This window comes from Cebus imitator, unplaced genomic scaffold (assembly GCF_001604975.1).
Source record: "Cebus imitator isolate Cc_AM_T3 unplaced genomic scaffold, Cebus_imitator-1.0 Scaffold515, whole genome shotgun sequence".
NCBI lineage: Eukaryota > Metazoa > Chordata > Mammalia > Primates > Cebidae > Cebus > Cebus imitator.
Genome location: NW_016107830.1, coordinates 721,913 through 744,873, shown reverse-complemented (window position 1 = coordinate 744,873; position 22,961 = coordinate 721,913). Strand labels below are relative to the sequence as shown.

General features: G+C 36.7%; 1 protein-coding gene across 6 annotated transcripts in view; it reads left to right on the top strand.

Moving 5' to 3' along the window:
* MCTP1 (multiple C2 and transmembrane domain containing 1) overlaps positions 1-22,961 on the top strand; it is a 571,324-nt gene that overhangs the window by 365,881 nt on the left and 182,482 nt on the right. For all 6 annotated transcript variants that reach the window (XM_017514095.2, XM_017514096.2, XM_017514093.2 and 3 more), the window contains 2 exons: positions 6,933-7,119; positions 12,471-12,564. In XM_017514095.2, the coding sequence (XP_017369584.1) occupies positions 6,933-7,119; positions 12,471-12,564 (281 nt within the window). The remainder of the gene's footprint in view (positions 1-6,932; positions 7,120-12,470; positions 12,565-22,961) is intronic.

Genomic DNA, 22,961 nt, shown 5'->3' with positions numbered 1-22,961 from the left:
CAGGGAATACTAGGAAGCATTTGTGGAATGAGGGAAAGTAGCACTGAAATTAATATGGTTTGGCTCTGTGTCCCCACCCAAATCTCATCTTGAATTGTAGCTCCCATAATTATCATTGTTGTGGGAGGGATCTGGTGGAAGGTAATTGAATCATGGGGTGAGTCTTTCCCATGCTGTCCTGGTGACAGTGAATTAGTCTCATGAGATCTGATTGTTATATAAAGGGGAGTACCCCTGAACATGCCCTCTTGCCTGCCACCATGTAAGACATGACTTTGTTCCTCATTGTCTTCTGCCATGATTGGGAGGCCTCCCCAGCCATGTGGAACTGTGAGTCAATTAAACCTCTTTCCTTTATAAATTACCTAGTCTTGGGTAAGTCTTTATTAGCAGCATGAGAACAGACTAATACCAAAATCTCTTTTAGATTCGAGTCTGTTTTGGTTATTCTGTTGATTCATTAATTGATGAGTGAGTTTGATGCAGATTATTTGAATTTTCAAATATCAAACAAAGGCAAATGCAATGGTATAACTAGATAATATATTTGCATAGCACTTTCAATTTTTTAAAGTACTTTTTCATCCATTATTCCTGTGTCCTTACAATTCTCTGCAAAGAGAAGGCATGTTTTTTTAAAATTTCCATTCAACAAATGAGGAAAGCTGAAGCACAAAGAGTTTAAGTGACTTCTTTAATATCACAGTACTAATGAATAACTGGGATTTATTAAAATTCCCCAGCCAAGAACTCTGAAGCCAAATAACTGTCTTCAAAGTAACATAGAATCTGCGCTCATTCCAGAAGTAAAGATCTGAGAAACATGAAGGTTTAGAAGGGGCTGAATCTCCAAATCTAAGAGGACCTGAGACATATGCACTTAATGAACAGTTAATGAAGGAATGAATGAATTAGTGAGTGAAATGAGTATTGGAGAGAAGTCAAACCACTCTCTAGGAAGACAATATAGAAGTGGTAGAATGAGCACATTACATGCCAGTGCTGGCTCTGCCACCGTCAAACATTGTCACCAAGAGTAAATTATTAGCCTCCTGAACCTCCATTTACTTTAATACTTACAGTGCACCAGCTGTATCCCAGTTGCTGTGCCACATGCTGAGAATAAGACATTGCTCCTGCCCTCGAGGCATTTCAGGATATTGAGAAAGATAGCTGCAAGTTATTTCAATGAGAATTGGTAGAAATTGGCCATGCAAAGATGAGTAGATACATCATCTCACTTTGAGGGCATGCCTTGTCCAAACATAAACAGGTGCATTCTAGCATGGATGTTGGGAGGATTATAGGGCTTCTGTAATGACAAATAGTAAGTGAGAATGCATCAGCAAGTAACACATAAGTTGATGGTAAGTCATGGAGGGTACTGTTGACTTGCTAAGGATATCTTGTAAATAGTGGAAAGCCAGGGAGGCATATAATCAAGTTTGTGTTGTAGACCTCCATATGGAGAGGGTTGGACTGTAGGAGTGGTTTTTGTCTTAGGCCAGGTTCTCAAGAAAAATAGAGCATAGGTAATGATTAAGTGCTGGTACTTTATTAGGAGATACCATCCCAGACAGTGAAAGTAAGAAAGAAAGAACATGAGGCAGGGAATACTAGGAAGCAATACAAGGAAATATGTTCATGGGCTGGTCACTATTTCTGGTATTTCAGAGATATAGCTGGTTGCTTAGCAGATGAACCCATATGGCCACATGTGCACAGGCCATAGGAAGAATTATGTTTTGGAACAATTTGTGAAAGGGAAGACATGTGGGACATTGTCTTCTCATCTCCTGTTCCGTTGATCACAGTTCACCCTACAAGGAGGCAACTTCAGCATTGTTGCATGCAGCTTCCTTGGCAGTTGATATAGAAGCCAGATACAGTCTTCACAGAGTGGCTTCCTATTCAAGTGCAGAAGTGGCCTTAGAAGCCAGAAATTCAAGGTACATGGTGGCTAGGCATGGATGCACCTTAGCAGCCCAGGGAAGTGCTTGGCTCATTTGGGACAGTGAAAGATCAGCCAACCCTAGGTAGGAGACCCATGAGGACCCAAGCACAGTCAGTTGGTCATGGGTGTGGGATGAAGAGCAGCGCTTTGAGGAGGCACAGCCAAAGTAGCAGCTGAGGGAAAGCGAACAGCTGAGGACTCAGGAGACCATGGCTCCAGGAGAGCCTAGGGAGATACATAAGCTGTATCAGATAAGTTTTTAAACCACACATATAGAACCCTCAATATAAAACAGATAGGGGAGCTGCTCTTTGAACCAAAGAGGATAGTCTACAACCCTTTTTCTCACACTGCCACCCTCGCCTCTGGGGCACACCCTACTGCTTTTTGCAGTACAGTTTGAAATTAGATGAGATGAAATGCCTTCTTACACCAACATTCAGAAGTTTTTTTAGCCATACATCTGAGCAATCATATTTCACTTCCTATAAGATAATTTTGTTCTCTTAGCTTTTTGATTTGTGGAATTGCAAAGAAAGGAAGATACAGCAAATGTAAACAGAGAGTTACAACAAACTGTGGAATTTGAGGTTTTTGAGAATTTAAAGTTCATCTAGTTTAATTAGCTTATAACCACAGATGAGAAAACTGAAATTCAAGAGAATAAGTTGTCTTGAAAGAGGTCACGTGACTAATTAGAGAAAGACTGCAATCTAGAACCAGGGGAATCTGACTCCCAAACCCAGGATCTTTTCTCTGTGTATGTGTCTGTGAACATATTTTTGGAGTTCATAAATTTGTTTTCATGCTTTTAAATTTTGCATTTTCATCTTGGTAACAATATAAAACCATTCATTACTGTATGCCTATTCTGAACCATCTGGATGACCACTTATTAATTCTATATTCAAACTGTAGTGAAACCTTCCTTTGCTCAGGACGTAACCGTACAGGTGAGCCAAATACAGAAGACTCTGCCCCACAGCAACTAGTGCTGTATTCACATCCTTGCACTAGACTGTGTTGTAAGAGTTCCATCCTTGAACATATTTGTTCAAAAGTTACGAGGGGGTAGCAAATGCTTTTCCCCCACCCAATTCCAGCAATAATTTGATTTGATACCCATCAGTGAAGTTTTAATGTGAACTTTATGCTCAAGATAATAAGACAATTTTGCCTAGTTATAGGTGACACTTCATTAAAAATGGCACCTTACTCTCAAGCAGAATATTTAGACAAATAAGAGATCCGAACAACCTTAAGTAGCACAAAGAACCTTGAAGTCATTAAATATTCTCTTGTCTAATACATTTATGAAAATGGACATTTTCTACATTGGGATTATTAAAGTCAAAATGCTGAAACACTGCATATAGCACAGGACCTGAAATTATTTCTGTGAGTACACCCAATACTGAAATTTAGTTGTTACAGAAAAGCATAATCTTCCCTATAAATTGATATTGCTAATTTAAATTTATTAGTTTCATGGTTTCAAAATTCAATTTATAAATTTGTCTTAATCTTGTAAGAGCAATAGCTTGTAGCCTTCTTCTCTGGTTTATATATTTTTTAAAGCATTAAAGTAACATATTTTCTTATACTTGGAAAAGGAGATAATTATTTCTGTTAAAAATAAGTCCAGGCACAAAGAGGGTAACAGCAGACACTGGGGCCTACTTGAGAGTAGAGGGTGGGAGGAGGAAGAGCAGAGAAAGTAACTATTGAGTACTAGGCTTAGTACCTGGGTGACAAAATAATCTGTACAACAAACCCCTGTGACAGGAGAGTTTACCTACATTACAAACCTGCATGTGTGCCCATTAAAACCTTAAATAAATGTTGGGGGAAAAAAATCGGCTGGGTGTGGTGGCTCATGCCTGTGATCTCAGCATCTTGGGAGGCCAAGGTGGGTGGATCATTTGAAATCAGGAGTTCAAGGCTAGCTTGATCGACATGGTGAAACCCTGCCTCTACTAAAAACAAAAAAATTAGCTGGGCATGGTGATGGGCGCCTATAATCCCAGCTGCTTGGGTGGCTGAGGCACGAGAATCTCTTGAACCCAGGAGACAGAGGTTACAGTGAGTTGAGTTTGTGCCACTGCACTCCAGCCTAGGCAACAGTGTGAGACTCTGTCTCAAAAAGTCCAGGGCTGGGTGTGGTGGCTTGTTCAACACTTTAGAATGCCAGCCCAGGTGGATTGCTTGAGCCCAGGAGTTCAATAGCAGTCTGGGCAACGTGACAAAACCCCATCTCTACAAAAAATACCAAAAAAAAAAAAAAAATCAGCCAGGCTTGGTGGCACGCACCTGTAGTCCCAGCTACCTGGAGGCTGAGGTGGGAAGAACTACCTGAGCTCGAGAGATCAATACTTCAGTGAGTGAGCCGTGATTATGATTGCACCACTGCGCTCCGGCCTAGGCGGCAGAGTAAGACCCGGTGTCAACAGTATTAAAATTAAAAAATTAAAAAACATCCCAGATATTACCCAGTTTGAGAAGCAGTGCTAACAGTGCTTCTTCCTGGGATGCATGGTTACTTAAAGATAGAGTGGTGGAGAAAAACCTAGATCTTGGATTCCAGAGTCTCAGGTTCAGGCCGGCTCCGCTAATAACTAACTATATGTCTCCACTCAGTCATGTGCCCTCCCTGACCCTCGGTTTTCTTGTTGGTAAATTAGGGAGATTGCAAGAATCACAAATCCTTCTGCCTACTGGAACCAGGTAGAGTAATTAAGTGAAACAGGCCAGTGTGGGAAACAATAACTAATTCAGAGGACATTTACCCTGTATTTAAAAATATTTATATTCAAAACATTTTTTTGGCACAACAAGCAAAAACAACAAATCTGTGGATCGGATTCCATCTGAAAATTTCCAGTTTGCAAAGCCTAAATTATATAATCTTTAGAGTACCTTCCCCACCTGTGAAGCATTAATAGCAATGACTAATATAAATCAAGATAATCCACCGTCTATATGATCAGTACAAAGTGGTAGTGGGCATAAGAGAAAATCCTTCAGAAGACATCAGTGTATTTTAGTGTTTTAAGAGTGAAAGACCTTTCTTGGTTCCAACTGTATCTAACCAAAAATATTCTCTGAATTATATCATCATTCCTCTAGTATTATACTCCCTATCCAAGCCATTTGCATTCAACAAACTATGGGCCCAGCAGTGTGTTAGGTGCTGGAAAGATCTCTAAAGATGATACCTTTTTTTTTAATTAGAGAATATGTTTGAATGGTTGTTTTCCACTGTAAAAATTTTTAACCTCAATTTGTTCTAGGTGTTATTGATAAGAACTTAATTTGAATTAAAATTAAAATATTAGATAAGGGATATGATATGTATTTTTTACCCTTCAGAGTTTGAGGAGACAGCATGAGAATACCTTGAAATGGATATTGTGTTAGTAGAAACCATGCAGTTATTTGACACACTTTCTAACTTTAGAAGATGTTTTCCAGACTTAGTACAGGCTCTAATTTCTCAGTTTCTCAATAGTTAGTATTTAGTACATGCTGACTTGCTGCCACTGACCAGGACATAGCATATTGTTTTCCTTTCTTACATCAATATTCTTCTTCCTCCCATTTGTGTCTAGCCTCAGACATTCCTCATGTTAACCAGTAGGCAAAAATAAAAGGCCTATTGAAATATTTGACTTCAGTTCAATATCTGCTATCACTCTTGCTAAAGAGATGTTTGAACTCAACTACAAGCTTTGAAACACTGTCTGTAGGAGTTTAGTTTAAAAGAAAAACAATAAACACCAAATAGAGTGAGGAATAAGAAAGAGCAAGAATTTAATCTGTCCCTGACCACCCAGTTTGTGGTAGGTTACCACATTTATTCTTATAATTGGCCATTTCCTGTTTTAAATGCCTTTTAGTCATGTCTGCCACCTTTCTCTCAGTTTATTAGCCTTGTGGTCACCACATTACCTTTCTCTTCAAAATCAATTGACATTTTTATGAAAAGCGTTTTCAAGGTATTAGCTCCTAGAGAGTGGCATATAGAGCATTGACTGCCACATTAGAAAGCCCCTCTTAGCACAACTCAAGTGCTTAAGACATGAGCTATTATGTTTTCAAGAGATTTATGTGTTTTCATTTAGATTTATACAGTGTACTATGAATATATCGGCATGATTTTAAAAATATAAAATATATGGCCTCACAATGGTACATACCCTATCCACTGCTTAATAACATTTATGAATGAGGGGAAAACATCCATTTTTAAAAAGTAACACAAAAATTCAGAATTTTGGTAGTTGGTCTCTAGATGGCTCACATCATTCTTCTGTAAGCAAAGCCCCAGTAACCTAATGTCTTAGGCCACCTTGAGATGGGAAGTCCTTACCACTTTATGAATACTGTGACAGTGGGTAATAATAGAATTTCAGGTCAGCATATATTTTTTATCTTACAGGAAATAAGCAATTACAGATCTTACAATAATCAGGGTCTGAATTTTGTGAAAAAGGTTAGCTGACTAGGCCAGGCATGGTGGCTCACCCTGTAATCCCAGCACTTTCGAGGCAGGAGGATCACCTAAGGTCAAGAGTTCAAGACCAGCCTGACCGACATGGAGAAACCTCGTCTCTACTAAAAATACACAATTAACTGGGCATGGTAGCATGTGCCTGTAATCCCACCTACTTGGGAGGCTGAGGCAGGAGAATCACTTGAACCCACGAGGCGGAGGTTGCAGTGAGCCAGGGTCATGCCATTGCACTCCAGTCTGGGCAACAAGAGCGAAACTTTGTCAAAAAAAAAAAAAAAAAAAAAAAAAAAAAAAAAAAAAAAAAAAAAAACTGACTTGAAAGATGTATTCATTCATCCAGTGGTCCAAATAGTATTTCTATTGATTTATTTTTCATAGAGATCTGAGCAGCTGGAGCAGCTGTTTGATATGGCCACAAAAAAAAAAAAAAATAGTAACTTACTGATTCAAAACATTTGTCTCTAGGTGCCAGGTCGACCTGTCAGCCCTCAGTAGGGAACAGACGCACAAGTTGGAGTTGCAGCTGGAAGAGGGTGAGGGACACCTGGTGCTGCTGGTCACTCTGACAGCATCAGCCACAGTCAGCATCTCTGACCTCTCCGTCAACTCCCTGGAGGACCAGAAGGAACGAGAGGAGATATTAAAGAGATATGTACGTATGTAACCCTCCTCCTTCCAAAGTCACATGTGACTAGACGAGGTTGTAAACAATTTACCTGGAGGGACAGAAGTACTTCTGAGAAGCTGTCTGATGCAAGAATTGGCACAAGTAAAAAGCTGAGTGAAAACAAATGCCACACGGACCTTTACAGAGACACTTGCACTACCCACCCATGTCTAGAGACTTGAGCTTCTCTAGAATCTCTTCCAGAGCAAATTCCATATTCTGAGATTCTAGTCAGTTATTTTATCGTGCAGGGATGCTACCCACAAACGAAGGCCAGGTTTATACGACATGACTTTAAAATTAATTTACCGATTCTTTGAAGCTGCAATTAAAATATCTTTGTCTTTCCAAGTTTGAGATGGAGTTAATGGTACTTACATTAATTAGTACCTTGGTAACTAAAGAGTATTCACAGGAGTGATTTTTTATCTTCAGCTGCTCAGAAAAGCCTCACTTCGTTCCTTTAATTTTCTTAATTGAATGTGAAATAAAATTAAAAGGAGCCTCCTTTTTGATCGAATGTAGAACGATAGCATGGAATAGCAAATCACTAAAATAACTACCCTCCTCAAATTATACCAAACTGAAATATTCACAACCATATCTTACTATTTCCCAGCATCCTCCCAAAGGACATTTCCCACAATGTAGTTTTCTTGAATCAACAGAGAGGGGAGCTCTTACTCCACCATTCTCTCTCAATGGAGGTTTGAAAAAATAAATGCCTCAGTACCCATGAAGCTGGGAAAAAAGCTTTTCCACTTAAAATGACAAAGCTTGTATTGTACAGTGCCGCCAGGTGTTTAGAAGGCTCCTCTAGACACTCAGCCATGAAACCAAGCTCTGACTAACAAAGAACCACTTTTTTTTTAACTTTAAAATATTCCTATTTGCTGACTGACATCCTTTCAATAACTGAATTTAATAAAGATGTACCTTATCAGGCTGTGCAGATAACATGAAGTGCTGGTACTAATGCTCTACAATATTCTTCAAACAGATTAGCAGGATGTGCGCTTCAGCAAATTTATTCTGGCTATCTCCACTGAATCAGCTGTCTGCTAATGCTTGTACAACTCATCTACCAATGGTGTTATCATAAACAGTTTAATAGCGGTGACTTAGCAAGGCTAAATAGTATATATTTTTAAACCACCTAAGAGCCTAAGATATTGTGTGACATCTTCTAATATATAATTGCAATAATGAAGATTATTTTACATTGTGGGACCCACCAAAACATATTCTTCTGTCACCAGAAGTGAGCCTCATGAATTACAACAATTTTAATGGAATTAATCAGTATATTAATATAAAAATTCTTCTAGGCATTATAATACTATAGTTGATGGATTAATATTTTGATGTTATCCCATATATTAAGGGATACTGCTGCCTAGGTAATTAGAAGTAATCCACCTATTATTAATTTTTTTTCTTTTTGCCGGATGGCCGAATGGCAATGGGCCATTTCCATTCAGAATTTTGAATATTTCCACACCTTTTTTCAATAAAACATAAAATATTAGGTAGATGTTTGACTGAATTATCAGATTATATTCTGTTCAATATATTAAAAAGTGAACCATGTTTAAATACACTTTTTTTCAGCCTGGAATTTTAGGCAGAGACCTATACCTCCCTCTAAACACATACCTGCTAAGAAGCCACTCTATGCAACATAGCACATGTGTTATTTTACTCATAGCCATGCAAGGACAAAGACCTATGGATTAGGCTTCAGTGTGTTTCCTTTCTATTATAAGGATCATTAAATGAATGAATGAATGCCATATCATATCTGAAATATTATTTGTTTTGGAGAAACGTATAAAGGAGGTGTTTTGGAGAATTATATTTTCCTGCAAGAACATATGTATTTTTAAAGGTTGAGGTCAAATTTAGGAATTTGACACTGATCACAGTCAGGAAAGCAAATGAATTGCCCTCACTCTGATGGGAAGCAGCCCTCAAAAAGCCCTCCATTACTGCTGTTTAGCTGTTCATTGCTAAGGATTGAAGCCCCACAAATTAAACAAACATCACTGTGTGAGCCATTTTTTGATCACCACATTCTGAAAAGATGGCTAATTCCATTTTTCTTTTTTTCTTCTTTTAGGAGGAGGAAATGAGGGAAGGTCAATAGGGGGCGGGTAGTAATGGGTAGTAGACCAAGAGCAATTGTATGACCTTTTCAGAACGGGTATGCTAAACCCTTGCTCCCCCTTGTCACAGTTTAAAAACCAGAGGAGCTAGTTTAGAGAAGAAGTTGTTAGCATTCCATTTTTATTATGACATTTCACCGTCATCTGATTTAATGTCCCTTGACCGGATTGTCCACCGTGAGACGATGGGCTTGAAATGTTATTTAGAGCATTGATAAAAGGTGAGCGGTTCTAAGATGACAGCAAGTCATAAGGCTGGTGGTGTGACATTAATTTTCTCCATAACAGAGATGGAATAAGACGTCACGGTGACAAGCTGTCAATCAGCTCTGGCCCCTCAGAGCATCTCGATGCCATAGGATGGGGTATTGCCTCTCCCGTAATAGAGCTGAACTGAGATGCTCTCCCTGACAGCTGCTGCAGCCATAGAGAAAATATATTATACAGCCTTTCATTAAAAAAATAAAGAGGACTCCTCTCCAGAGCATTTCAATCTTTTCCCATCTATTGAGGGCTGAAAGGATTCACAGCAAATCATAGATTCCTCTGCTATGGAAATTTCTGGCTTCAGAAGCCATCCAGGTTTTTAGGCCTTCTAAAATAACCATAAATAGCAAGGCAGGAATACCTCTTGATGAATACCTCTTGATGAAGTTATATTTTTAAATGAATATATTTATTTATTTATTTTACTTCTTATTATAATCGATGTGTCACTGGCCTAAACAGTTGAAATTTGCAATAAATTATGGAGTATCAGCTGACTTGGGGAAATGAAACCTTCAAACAATAATTACCCATTCAAATGGGAAGCAGAGGATCAGAGCTGAAGCACCAGAAGACAATATGTCTGTGAAATTAGGCTACCAATGTGAAATGAGTCTCAGACATAAGGACTGATGATATTTGTTTCAGTCAAAATAAAACTTGATTTAAATTGCCTCTGAAAATTAAAGTACAGAAACTTTTTTGATAAAACTATTCCCCATCATTAGGGTCAGAGACTTACCTGATTTACAACATTGTGTAAGCACTGAGATAAGGAACTTTCCAAACTTGATATTACTGTTGAAACACAACATGCCTACAAACCTCTGAATTATACTCTGCTGTCTAAAGCCCCCACTCTGAAACCCTTCATTTACAGGAATTTAAATGGAGAGAGAAGTGCATTTTTACTGAATCTTGTCACCTGGGTATTTTAAATAGATTTTTGGTGATAAACAACTGTTTAAAAATAGTAAAAGATTAACAGTTAATCCTGATGCTAAACACGCTTATAAAAAGTTAGGCTATGAGATTGCCTATATATCCACATTTCCTCCTCTCAATATACCAAGGTCATAGCTTCAGTGTAAACAATGACTGGCCATATGGGACTGATAAAGTTCATATCGCAATGAGCTTTTGCTTGTCAGTATTCTCACATTATTAATGTGATGATGGGAATGCTTTTTACTCTACTAACATTTTAATAGATACTTTTATTATGCAAAAGTATGTTGTCTGGTTGTGAAACATTTTGTAGATTATGAAACAGAAGTACTTTTGATTTACTGAGTAGAAGTGCTGATCGAGTCATAAGAAAAATCCTATGAAGTGTAAATAAACAAATACATGTCAGCACTCTGTTGGTTCATTTTACTCTCAAAGTATTTGTGCCTACTAATTAGACTTCTGAATTATTGTATTTGTTTCCCTCTTTTAATTCCTTCAACTGCTACACTTATAAAACACCACCATGATTAATTTACGAAGTGAAATAGATTTTATCATTTGGATCTATTTTCCTATCCAAGTTTCCATACTTCCATACACACTAAAATAGCAAATAAAACTATAAATTTAAGAAAAAATTCCACTTTTGAATTGATTTTTAGTCATCAATTTGATTGACTGTAAAAGATTGTGTATGTCTTTTACTTATGTAGAACTACAGCGGTCTTTTGAAACAAATACTAGAAAATAGTCTTTAGGTAATTTAAACTTCATCTAGCCCATGAAATTTCCAAAACTCACCAAGAGGAAAATAGTAGAAAAAAATAATTAGTTTAATGTTGACCTTCTTATCCCCAGAGTCTGAAGAGTGTTACATAACCAACAGTGTGAGATTTAATATTGATAACTGGGCTGAGAGTGGTGGTTCATGCCTGTAGTCCCAACACTTTGGGAGCCAAGGCTGGAGGATCCCTTGAGGCCAAGAGTTGGAGACTATCCTGGGTAACATAGCGAGACCTTTTTCTATAGAATTTAAAAAAAAATTTTTTTTTTTAATTAACCAGGTGTATTTGCACATGTCTGTAGTTCCAGACACTCAGGAGGCTGAGATGGAGGGAATGCTTGAACCCAGGAGTTGGAAGTTACAGTGAGCTATGATCACACCACTGCACTCCAACCTGAGACCCCATCTCTAAAAAAAAAAAAAAAAAAACAAAACTCCACTATTCTCCAAATCATTATATCTACATATGAAAATATTTCTTAGAGTGCTTTGCTTGCTGGAGATTGAAAAAAAAAAAAAAAAAAGGCAGATACATCTATTCTAGAATTTATTGTTCACCATTATTTATGGATAATTATTTATGGAAGTAAATGTGTTTTTTTTTAAATTCTTTCAGAAAATCTACTTATATAGCAACAATCATCCACATGGTGTGTGTGTGTGTGTGTGTGTGTGTGTGTGTGTGTGGTGTACATTCATGATGGCGGAAGGGTAATTTATACTGAAGAAACACAAATGACCCTTTGAACCCCTTATGCAGCATCAAAGTTTCCATTTTATACATACTAAAATAGCAAATGAAACTATAAATGTAAGAAAAATCACTCACTATTTTGAATTTCTTTTTAGTCATCAATTTGATTATTTTAAAAGATTATGTATGTATTTTACTTATGTAGAACTACTTAAGTTCTTATGTCAAATTTCATAAGTCTTTTGAAATAAATGCTAGAAAACAGTCTTTAGGTAATTTAACCCTCAGCTAGCATATGCAATTTTCAAAACTCACCAAGAGGAAAATAGTACCAAAAAATTTTTTAATTAGTTTAATGTTGATCTTCTTAACCCCAAAGTCTGAAGATACACTAAAAAATTTAATGTTTTCTCAGCACACTCTTTAAGACTCCTTGGGACCTTTCTTTTCTAATACTGATGTTGGGGTCTTTCAGAGCCCATTGAGGATATTTCACAACCTGAAAGATGTGGGATTTCTCCAGGTGAAAGTCATCAGAGCGGAAGGATTGATGGCTGCTGACGTCACTGGTAAGAGATAATGCAATTCCCCTATTGCTTATATCAAGCAGTACACGAGGTCTGCACCATTTACTAATTCAACTCTGCATTTCAGCTGACTGGATCATCAAAGTAAATAAATATAAAGATTCAGGGTTGGCCAGCCACGGTGGCTCATGCCTGTAATCCCAGCACTTTGGGAGGCCGAGGCTGGCAGATCACCTGAGGTCAGGGGTTTGAGACCAGCCTGGCCAACATGGTGAAACCTTGTCTCTACTAAAAATACAAAATTAGCTGGGCATGGTGGCACGTGCCTGTGGTCCCAGCTACCCAGGAGGCTGAGGCAGGAGAATCATTGGAACCCAGGAGGTGGAGGTTGCAGTGAGTCGAGATCACACCACTGCACTCCAGCCTGGGCAACAGAACGAGACTTGGTCTCAAAAAAAAAAAAAAAAAAAAAAGATTTAGGATTGATCTTAGAAATATTTTCCAACCCCTTGATTTTTATAGTATCTCTGCTTTTCAAAGGCAGGGTGGTATATTAAAAATAAACACTAAAAAGCACAATGATTTTTGAATTGTTACCTTCTTCAAAGTTTAATCAGTGTAGTAGGAATATTTCTTCCAGGTATTGTTATTTCCAGATACTGAAGCAGTGCTATACAGAATCAGCTTCTGTCATAGCATTAACACTTACATTTCAAACATGCATGAAATCTGTTGCATATTTCACTGAAAAGTTTAGGTGCATAATACTCAATAACTTGGTATGAACTCTTGATATTTGGGTTGGTGATCCAACTCATTAGTTGTCCAAATTCTCTGGCACATCCCAGAGATAATTCTGGATCTCAACTAAGCCTCTGGATTATTTGAAATTTCTTAAAGTAGGAAACGGAGCTGTAAAAATGTCAAAATTAGTTTTGTCTCTTAAAGCTTTCTGATTTGGGTAATGCTGTTTCTGTAACATATTAACAAATGGGCTGATGCAATTATTTCATCAATTTTCAGAATTAAATAATTATTTTGAATTTACAACAATGTGACCATTCATTTATGATCGTATTCCATAAGGATTTGGGGGATGTCTTTACTGTTCCTTAAATTAGCCATCTCAAGATAGACAATAAATAGGACTGACTTGACCAATTTTGTGCAAATGTTACTGTTTCTGAATGATAAGATCCACTTATTATTACTCTAGAAATATGCTTACCATCGTGAACTTTCAGCCAGATAATCCTAACGGGGGAACAGACTTATTTTAAGGGAAGAAGTGTACTTTTTCTATTATCCAAGGATCTGAAATCATGGTACATTTCTTTAATTCATTCAACAGAATCAAAAACAAATTAAAAGATAACATGCTTTCAAATGAAAATAGCAGATGTTTGTTCCAAAAACTGCGATATTTTTATATTTTAATGTTTGCCTATTAAGTGACCGTGTGTGAGAAAATTAAAAATATTAGTTTACAGTTCCTTTAAAGAGGTAATTATCAACTCATTTGTAACCAAGAAGATGATAACAGTTGTCACATATTTTTTCAAAACAGGCATACCTGAAAATAGGAGAGTGGGTAGTTTGTAATATTTGCATATATGCTAATTTGGCTCCTTGTACAAAACTGAATGTAAAATATATACTTTTTTTATTTATGATATTTATTTCTAGTATGATTATAATCAAATTAATCTGGCACAATCATTTCTTTTAGAAAAATGCAAGTACTATTTACTTCAAAAGCTTAGATACCTGCCCATTATACAATTGGATAGAATTGTATAAGTTTGTCTTCTCTTGGAAAGAAGCTGTCATTGATTTTCAAACTTCATGAATATGCAAACTAGATTAACCCAGTTGGCCTGTGTGCCGCTATGGAAGTTAAAATACATGTTCTTTCAAACCTGGAAAAAATAGAGATATTTCTTTCCTGATGTAAATTGATGTGAATAACAATAGCCTTTCCCTTGGGTATTCAGTGAGACATAATTTTCATTTAATAAAATGAACATTAATTTGGGGAATACTAAATAACAGAGTCTCCATTTTTTCCTCCAGTTTTAGAGATATAAATCTAATGATTCCCCATTTCATGCTGACCTTATAATCTAATGTGCTCTGAATTGAACAAGAGAGATGTTGAACTATTCAGGGGCAAAAAGATAATTCAGTCTTTGACCTTGCTCACTCTTGGACCTTCTGTGGTCTTTATGACATTTGTGATGGTGGCAAAAATTGAAGACTATATATTTGAGTCCGAAATGTGTGAATATACTACCAATTTTAAAAATAATTTTTACTTTTGAAAAGGATACTTTATATATACACACACATATAAATACATACACATCCACACACACACACATTTACACATGTATCCTGATGCTTCCTTGTCTTTGTCATTAAATTTGGGACACAAGTAAGCTCTTTGTCTGCTTTCTCTCTTGCTTGTTCAAAGTACTTTAAAGATATGCTGTGCATCTCAGTAGATAACAACAGTCAGGCCCTACAAGTTATTAGGCAATAGTTTGAAAAGAGGCAATTGACTAGTGCCGTCTTCAAATCCTCAAGTTAGCATCCATTTAGAAATTTTGTAGATGGAGAGGGGAGATTTTAAATCACTAGTAACTGTCTGTGCTAAGGCAAGAATATTTTCTGACATGGTACAAATGAGCCTGTTACTATAAGATACGCGCTTGGTTTCAGAACACTTTTTCTAAATAAGTCTAAAGAGACAAATTTATATTTGAACAACTTGGCCCTATTTTTAAGATATTTTTAATGATCTGAACATAAAGTTAAACTCCCATTGTTTCAGCAAAAAATGTTAAATTATAATATTCCATCATTAGACATGAGCACAAGAAAGAAAGGTTCTATAGTCTTTTAAGTAGCCATCAATCTTACCACAGTTACAAAGAATTTTTCCCTCTCAAAATGTAAAATTTTTCTTTTGTTACAACACATTCATTGAGAAACATTGTGATACTGTATTAACTCTGTGTGAATAAAGAGCAATTGAGACTCTCTTTGAATGAGTGAGTATAAAGCACAAATTACTTTTTAATGAAACCCTCAATTCTTTCCCTTTCCACAAAAAGCCTATAGCCTTGTTCAGCTGAACACTACTACAGTAGGTCACTTCAGTTAAGCCCCTAATAAACTGTTGATAGTTGAGGGTAGTTTTTTCTTCGGTCTCAATAGCCCAGTGTTGGACAGTGCACTTCAAATCATTAAGGTTAATACAGATTTAAAAAAGAGATTAACTCTGGTGGTTAAGGCCTCAATTTACAACTCCCACACATACACATGCATTGAGCAAGGCACAAGTGTGGATTGAAATTTCAGTCAAATTGTGGGCAGCTTTTCACAGCCTGAGAAAGTGGCACTCTGGTTTGAAAAGTTGGTCAGCTAAATTCTTCGTAAGGGAAAAAGTTTGAGTCACTGTAAAATACCTCTCAGTACAGCTTACTTACCTTTCAGCTAACCAGTGAAAAGGTTAATGTCTCTCCGCACCATCAAAGCAAGACCTAGAGACTCTCTGGCCCTGCGTTGACTGGGGAAGATTCTCTCTGCAGCTAAATCAAGCGTTCCTTAAAACTCTACACATTGTAAGGAAAGGCCAATGGTGGGGTGGGGTGGGGTGGGGTGGGGGAATATTTTTTCTTTGGGTGGTAGGAAATAGTTCATGTTATCATTTGCCTTTTTTAGCTTCTGATTATTCTTTTCCTTGAGCAGGCCCTAATTTCTGCTTCAACAGAACATTCCAAGTCTCCTACATTGAGTGAGGCTTTCTTTGCAGAGTATTTAGACCCAGCCTATTGGTTCTTTCAAGTTCTAAGAGGAGAAAGAGAAAAGAGTTCTTCTCCTCCGCCCCTCCCCTTCATTTCATTTTCCCCTGGGTTCTCTCTCTCTTTCTCTCTGTTTTTTTTCTGAGCGCCTAAGGAAGAGGTCGTAGCTTCCCCAGGGAGACCAGCCACTCAGTTTCTGAAACAGCGATATGGGAGAACTGTGAAACCCTTCAAAAGATGCCCTACCTTTTCACTGTACTAAAAGGTACACTAATATAAAACTTCTCCACCCCAGGTGAATTGATCTCTCAAATTAATGCACCATCTCCTTCAGGAAACAATAGGGGAGAGGAAGAGAAAAAAGGGAGAGAGAGAGAATTTTACAATTAACAGAATCTGTCACTGAAATCGTCCCATTAAATGAGCGTATCTTTTTCTAAAACAAGGCTATGCAAAAGACTTGTGACTTGCCAGCCCCGTAGTCTGGAAACCTACTAGTTATTAAGAGAGATGTTTACTACCCCTTTATTTGCATAGACTTTTCCCATGTTTTTCTTTTGGAAAACTGTCTTCATTGTTGGAAAATATTTAAGTAACAAAACAGCAGAAAAAGACATGCTACAGTTTTTTTATCAGCTTCTGTGAGAGTCTTATTATCTTAAGAAATAACAGTTAGCAGCTCAGATTCATTAGCAGAGCTAAATTTAAGCCCCATTTGACAGGCTGCCTAGAAAACATTTTGTTTTGCTGTCTGTGGGCTTTAATTAAGATGTGTTCAATTTCAGTCCTCTTCAGTCTAGCTCCCGCCCCCAGGCCCCCACCCCCAACTTGCTGTGTCACAGACCGGCGATCAGACACTTTTAGATGGTCCGGCCCATGACTTTGACCTTCTGCGCAGTCCGGCGTTCCCTGGGGAACCGTTCAACTCATGAGGTCTGATTTCACACTTCCAGGATGCCTCAGCTCTCTTAACAATGACAGGGAGACAAAGCCCTTTAGAGCAGGCCGCATGGGGACTTGTTTAAATTGGAAACCAGAGAGGAGTCAAGGAACAAGGTTATGGGCTACAGAATGGTGCTTTTAATAAAGAGCTCACAGCTCTGGCTCAGCTCAAAGAGGTCTACCTCTGTACAATTAATTGAGCCATTTATCTGGAGCATCTTAGGCCTCTACTTTCTCACAGAATTGCGTGGTAAATATCAGCTAAGAAGCAAATGAGATATGCATGAAATGAATTTTAACACTTTGATTACTGTGCCTCCAGTCTTCATTAAAAGTAAATTTATTTGTATTTCTGACCTCATTATCAGGAGGCTGCCTGCATTTTTATTGGTTCCTGTGATTTCCAGCTTGAGTGTGTCATGAAGGTATATTTTATACAGAGATTTGGATTTATTATTCTTGATATTTTCCCTGAACATTATGGGTCTATTCAGAGAAAGAAAATGAAAAGGCAGCTGTACAGAAAAAGGGAAGTCTGATCTTTGAAAGTTTTATATACAGTTGGAGAAATACCAAGCACATATACATGGCATAGACAAGATATTGTCCTTTTAAAAAATTAACTTTTGGTGAGTTACTCTAGCAAATAGCTTAAGACATATGCAATTGTTGCTTCTAGTGCTCTGTAGAATACAATTGCTCTATTGGAAGAAGTTGCTAAGTTGCTTTTTAAAGTAGAATTGTAGCAGTTTGAATTAATAGCATGTGCCTTTAATTGCTATCATCATATTTAATAAAATTGATGATGTCTGATAAATACAGCCTTAGGTATTTCAATCATTATTTAAAAATTATGTTGGAAGAACAAAATATAAATCCTACATAATTTTATTCAAAGAACTGTATAAAATATAGTGGAAGTCCTTCATATTTGCATATTATCAAGGATAAAATAATCTACCAAATAAAAGAGAGGGTGTGCAAATATTCTTAGTTTCTTTACTATCTTAACATCTGAAAATTATATTGCTTGAAACAAAAACCCCAGGTTTTAACACAGAATATATAGGACATTTCTCAAGCAAAGTATGCTTTATTTCCATTATACAAGCTAATGTTTCATTTGCTTTTTAATAATTATGCTTATCAAAGACTTTTAAGCAGATAATATACCATGAGAAGACATTTTATCCAATTTATAATGTCTCAAAAATATACAGCACCTGCTATTCTTATCACAGTAATATACCTACTTTAGAAAACAATATTATATGCATATACATGATAAATGTATTAATACTATATAAATCTGTTCCTAAAAATGAGCCTAAACAAGTAAAAATATCCCAGGGAAAGAAAGCAAATCATTGTTCTTCCTTCTTTTAAGTCACCACATCTTACATAGAAATAAAAGTTACTTTCTTTAGTAATTGCATTTTTAAAAATTAGCCAAATTCTAATTATAGAAAAAGTGTTCTTCTAAAACCAAACAGTTGTTATCAAATATCTTCAAAAAGAGGAATGAAAATGATAATTTAGCACAAGGGCTTATGAGGCCTGAATCTGAGCCAGTGTTTTAAAGAGAATTACAGAAATTGTGTGATTCATATGCAGGTCACATGGTTAGAAGATACTGCCCTGGAAGAATAGGTGGGATGACAAAAGAGATTAATAATTAGGTTTGATATGTGCTAGAGGTGAAGGACTATGGGCTGAGAAAGTGGTGGTCCCACTATCAATGGGAAATGAGGGAAAAAGAAATACTATAAAATAATTAATCAGGTTCTGTAGAACAAAGATTACAAAATGATCCTTTGAGTAAAGAAATAGCAAATTGCCGATTTGGCTCAAAGGGCTAGCTCCACGATTTCACTCAGTGCTTGAAGACATGCTATCAGATGCTAGAATCATTGTTTAAAATTAAACTTTTAAAAAATATTTTGTTACAGTACAACATAATTGTGCAAATAATGCATTTTCTAGAACAATGGATCGGGAAATGCTACAAATAGGATCTGGATTGAACTAGGTTTTGAAAAAAAACCTTACTACAGAGATACTTGGGTTAAATGATAGTATAGTTGGACTCGTGAATGATTAAACAGTCAAACCTAAAGAGTAATTATTAAAGGATTGGTGTCACTGGGGATGCCAAGTGGGTTGCAGTGTTCTGTCCTTGGTCTAAGCTGTTCAATGTGTTTACCAATTACTTAAGGGAGGTAATTGACTGCTTCCTTATCAAAGTTGCTAGGAGGGCTACTTAATTCATTTTATGTGAGACCAGTATATGTATACAATCTTATACTACAGGCAAATAATAGGCTCAATTCAACAAGACGAATATTAAAAAGTATAAATCCAAACTCTTTCCTGGGCACTAAACAGTGATATCTTGCTTTAATCATAGAAAAAAAAAAGACTTTATGATTTGAGTTGAGTTTAAACTCCATGAGAGTAAATTACACACACATCAATTCTGTTACATTGAATAAAGGTGAAATGTTAAGAGGGATACTATATTGTGGACTCATCAAATATGCTGGGGTATGAATCCAGTTTGGGAATACTCTTTAAAGAAGGACATTGACTAACCAGAATATATTTTCAACTGGTATATTTGGTGTTTTAAAATCAAGTCAATTGAGAATAGCGCTGGAATGACAATAATAACAACTAAAGTTTATTGAGCCCTGCATGCCAGACACTAACCTGAGCTTGATGCAAGAATTATCATACATAACTAATCTCACAACAACCTTATTAGGGACTATCGTTATTCCTACTTTATAAATTGGAAAACTGAAGAGGCATGGAGGGGTTAGGTAACTTTTCTGTGATCAACACACACACACCTACCAGCTTGTAAATGGCAGAGCAGGCATGCTGATATAGATCTTTCCACAGAAACCACCAACATATTTGTACTGGAGAAAAGAAGAAGTTGAGGGCTTATGATTTATTTTGTCAATCATCTAAAGGCCTGTCATGAGGAGAGTGTAGATAAGAGCTCAGGGGGGAAAATAGTCAAGGTTCAGGTCCAAAGAGCAAAATTCCTTCTAGTAAATTTAATCAGAAGGGGATTTATAACAGAGTATTAAATGAATCCAGAATCTCTGAGGGGCAGGAAGGGCCTAAGAAAAGAGACTCTAAGTTCGGTCTCTAGAGGTTAGTATTAAAGCCACATGGCAGAACCAAGGAGTTGTTGACATTAACAAGTTGGGAAGACACTATGACAACTGATACATGACCCCTGCTTGCAGTGTGTAGCAGTAAAATCGACTCCATGTGCTCTCACTTAATTGAATTGTAATATCAAGTCATAGGCAAGAACATCTGATTCCTGTAACCTAAATCACATCTATATCTCTAGCTGCAAGGGAATCTAGAAATGTCACTTTAGGCTTTATGTCCTCTATAGATCAGGAAGAGACACTAGCAAGTAGTTAGAATGGATGCTTAGCCAGCCGTCCACCGTGTTCAGCAGAGGATGGCAGATAAGGAACATCGATCACATATTCTCTGTGCCCTCTGATAGATGCTGTACCCTCCCTTCATGCCTGTCATTTTATTAAGATTTTCTAATTACTACAGAAGGCAAATTATAGAATATATAAAAAGCTACAGAGACATAGTTTTATATACAATGTAAAGAAACATTTTCCACAAATTACAATTGCCAAAAAAAAAAAAAATTAGATTCAAAGATTCTTGTGGAGGTAATGATTTCCACATTACTAGAACTGTCAAAGCAGAGCCTGAAGGACCACTTTTTTTGCGGAGAGGATACAAGCGGTGGATGAGGTTTTGAACTTGACCTCTAAGATTTATTTACAAGCCCTCAGATTCTAAGATCTTGTAGTAGGTACCAAGACGAATAACAGACTGCTGGATGAGATATTTTACAAAACAGAAATAAAGAGACAAAGACATTATTCTAAAGGCAAAGACTTGACAGATGATAATTTTTCAGTTATTGCCTTTAATTAGTTTTAAACAATACATTTAAAATGTTTAATCACCTAATATAGTACTTAATTTTTTAAGCATAAAGAAGTTTATTTCACTGCAAAAGATCTCTCCAGCTAATTAATTTACTTATAGGAAAGCTTATATGAAACCTCATGCTTTTCTGCAGGAAGGTCTAATTGAGTACATATTTACTATAAGTCTTAAAGTATCTAACAAGCCTTGTAAAAACAAAGGAGATTCGTATGTATTTTTATTCTCATTTTAGACCAAACAACTTTTGTGTTTCTAAGCTTGTAACAAATCACTTGCATATAGTTTCTATATTAAATGTGAATTGAAAATGAAGTATTTAAATGTTTTTACCATAATTTATCTAAGCTGTTAAACGCTTAGGCACAATTTTCTCACGGCCTCTTCTCATTTTATAGATCCCATAGTATCCTTCTTCTTGCTTTTTCAGTTTTTCATCTGTCTCCTTTCACTTCTTATTCCTCTGTCATAAATTTTGAGATTCCCAACATATATCAAGATGGTTCAATTCTAAGACTCAAGAATGCATCTAGTTACACACAATTCTGTGAATATTCTTTTGCAGATAGTTTTAGATCCCAGGGAAACTAAATTCATATTTTCATTGAGCTTTACCTATTTCCATTGGCTTTGGGTCTCAAAGTGTGGTTCAGGAACCCTTGGGGATCCCCAAGACCCTTTCAGGGATCTCTGAAGCCAAAACTATCTTCATAATAATACTAATATATTATTTGCCTTTTTTATTCTCATTCGTTCATGAGTGTACAATGGAGTTTTCCAAAGGCTACATAATGTTTGATTACTCTTATGTTAAACGGTCATGGGTTTATTGTTTCTAGTGAATTAATAAATATTTTTAATGTTTGCATTTCTCATTTCTAAAATGGTAAATTTTGATAGATATAGCCCACATAAAAACTCTTTGATATCCTCAATAATTTTTAAGAGTTTCTAAGACCAAAATGTTTAAGAATTACTGCTGTTAGACAATGATTATCCATTAAGGGGACGGTAGTATTGCCCCACTGGGTGTTTTGGAGATTTTTGAAGGAATTTTAGTTGCCACAATGACTGGGGAACACTACTGGTGTTTGGTAGCTGGGGTTGGGGATACTAAATGTCCTGCATAATGAAAACTTACACAATGAAAATTTAAGCCTGTATCTAAACGTGGACATTGATATAGGTTTAAAATCTGTTTCATGATTGTCTAAACCTAGATTGCATCCTGAAATACATAGTATTATTGATTCAAGCCTTGCAAATCGCTGCCATTACCCACAGTATATACCAAAGACCTTAAGATGTTGTCCAAGGCACTTAATGACCTTGTTCCCCATTACTCCTCTGACATCTACTAATCTTCCCATTGCTCACTCTGCCCCACTATCAGAGGCCTCGAGCACACCAGGCTTTTGATCTAGCTCTTTCTCTACCTGGATCACTTTTCTCCAGAAATACTTCTTCACTTTTCTCCACTTTTCTACTTGGCTACTCCTCTACCTCTTTCAGTTCTTTGCTCAGACCTCACCTTCTCCATGAGGCCTATTCCAGCCACCCCAATTAAATCTATAAGAACTACCTGGCCGGGCGCGGTGGCTCAAGCCTGTAATCCCAGTACTTTGGGAGGCCGAGGTGGGTGGATCACGAGGTCAAGAGATCGAGACCATCCTGGTCAACATGGTGAAACCT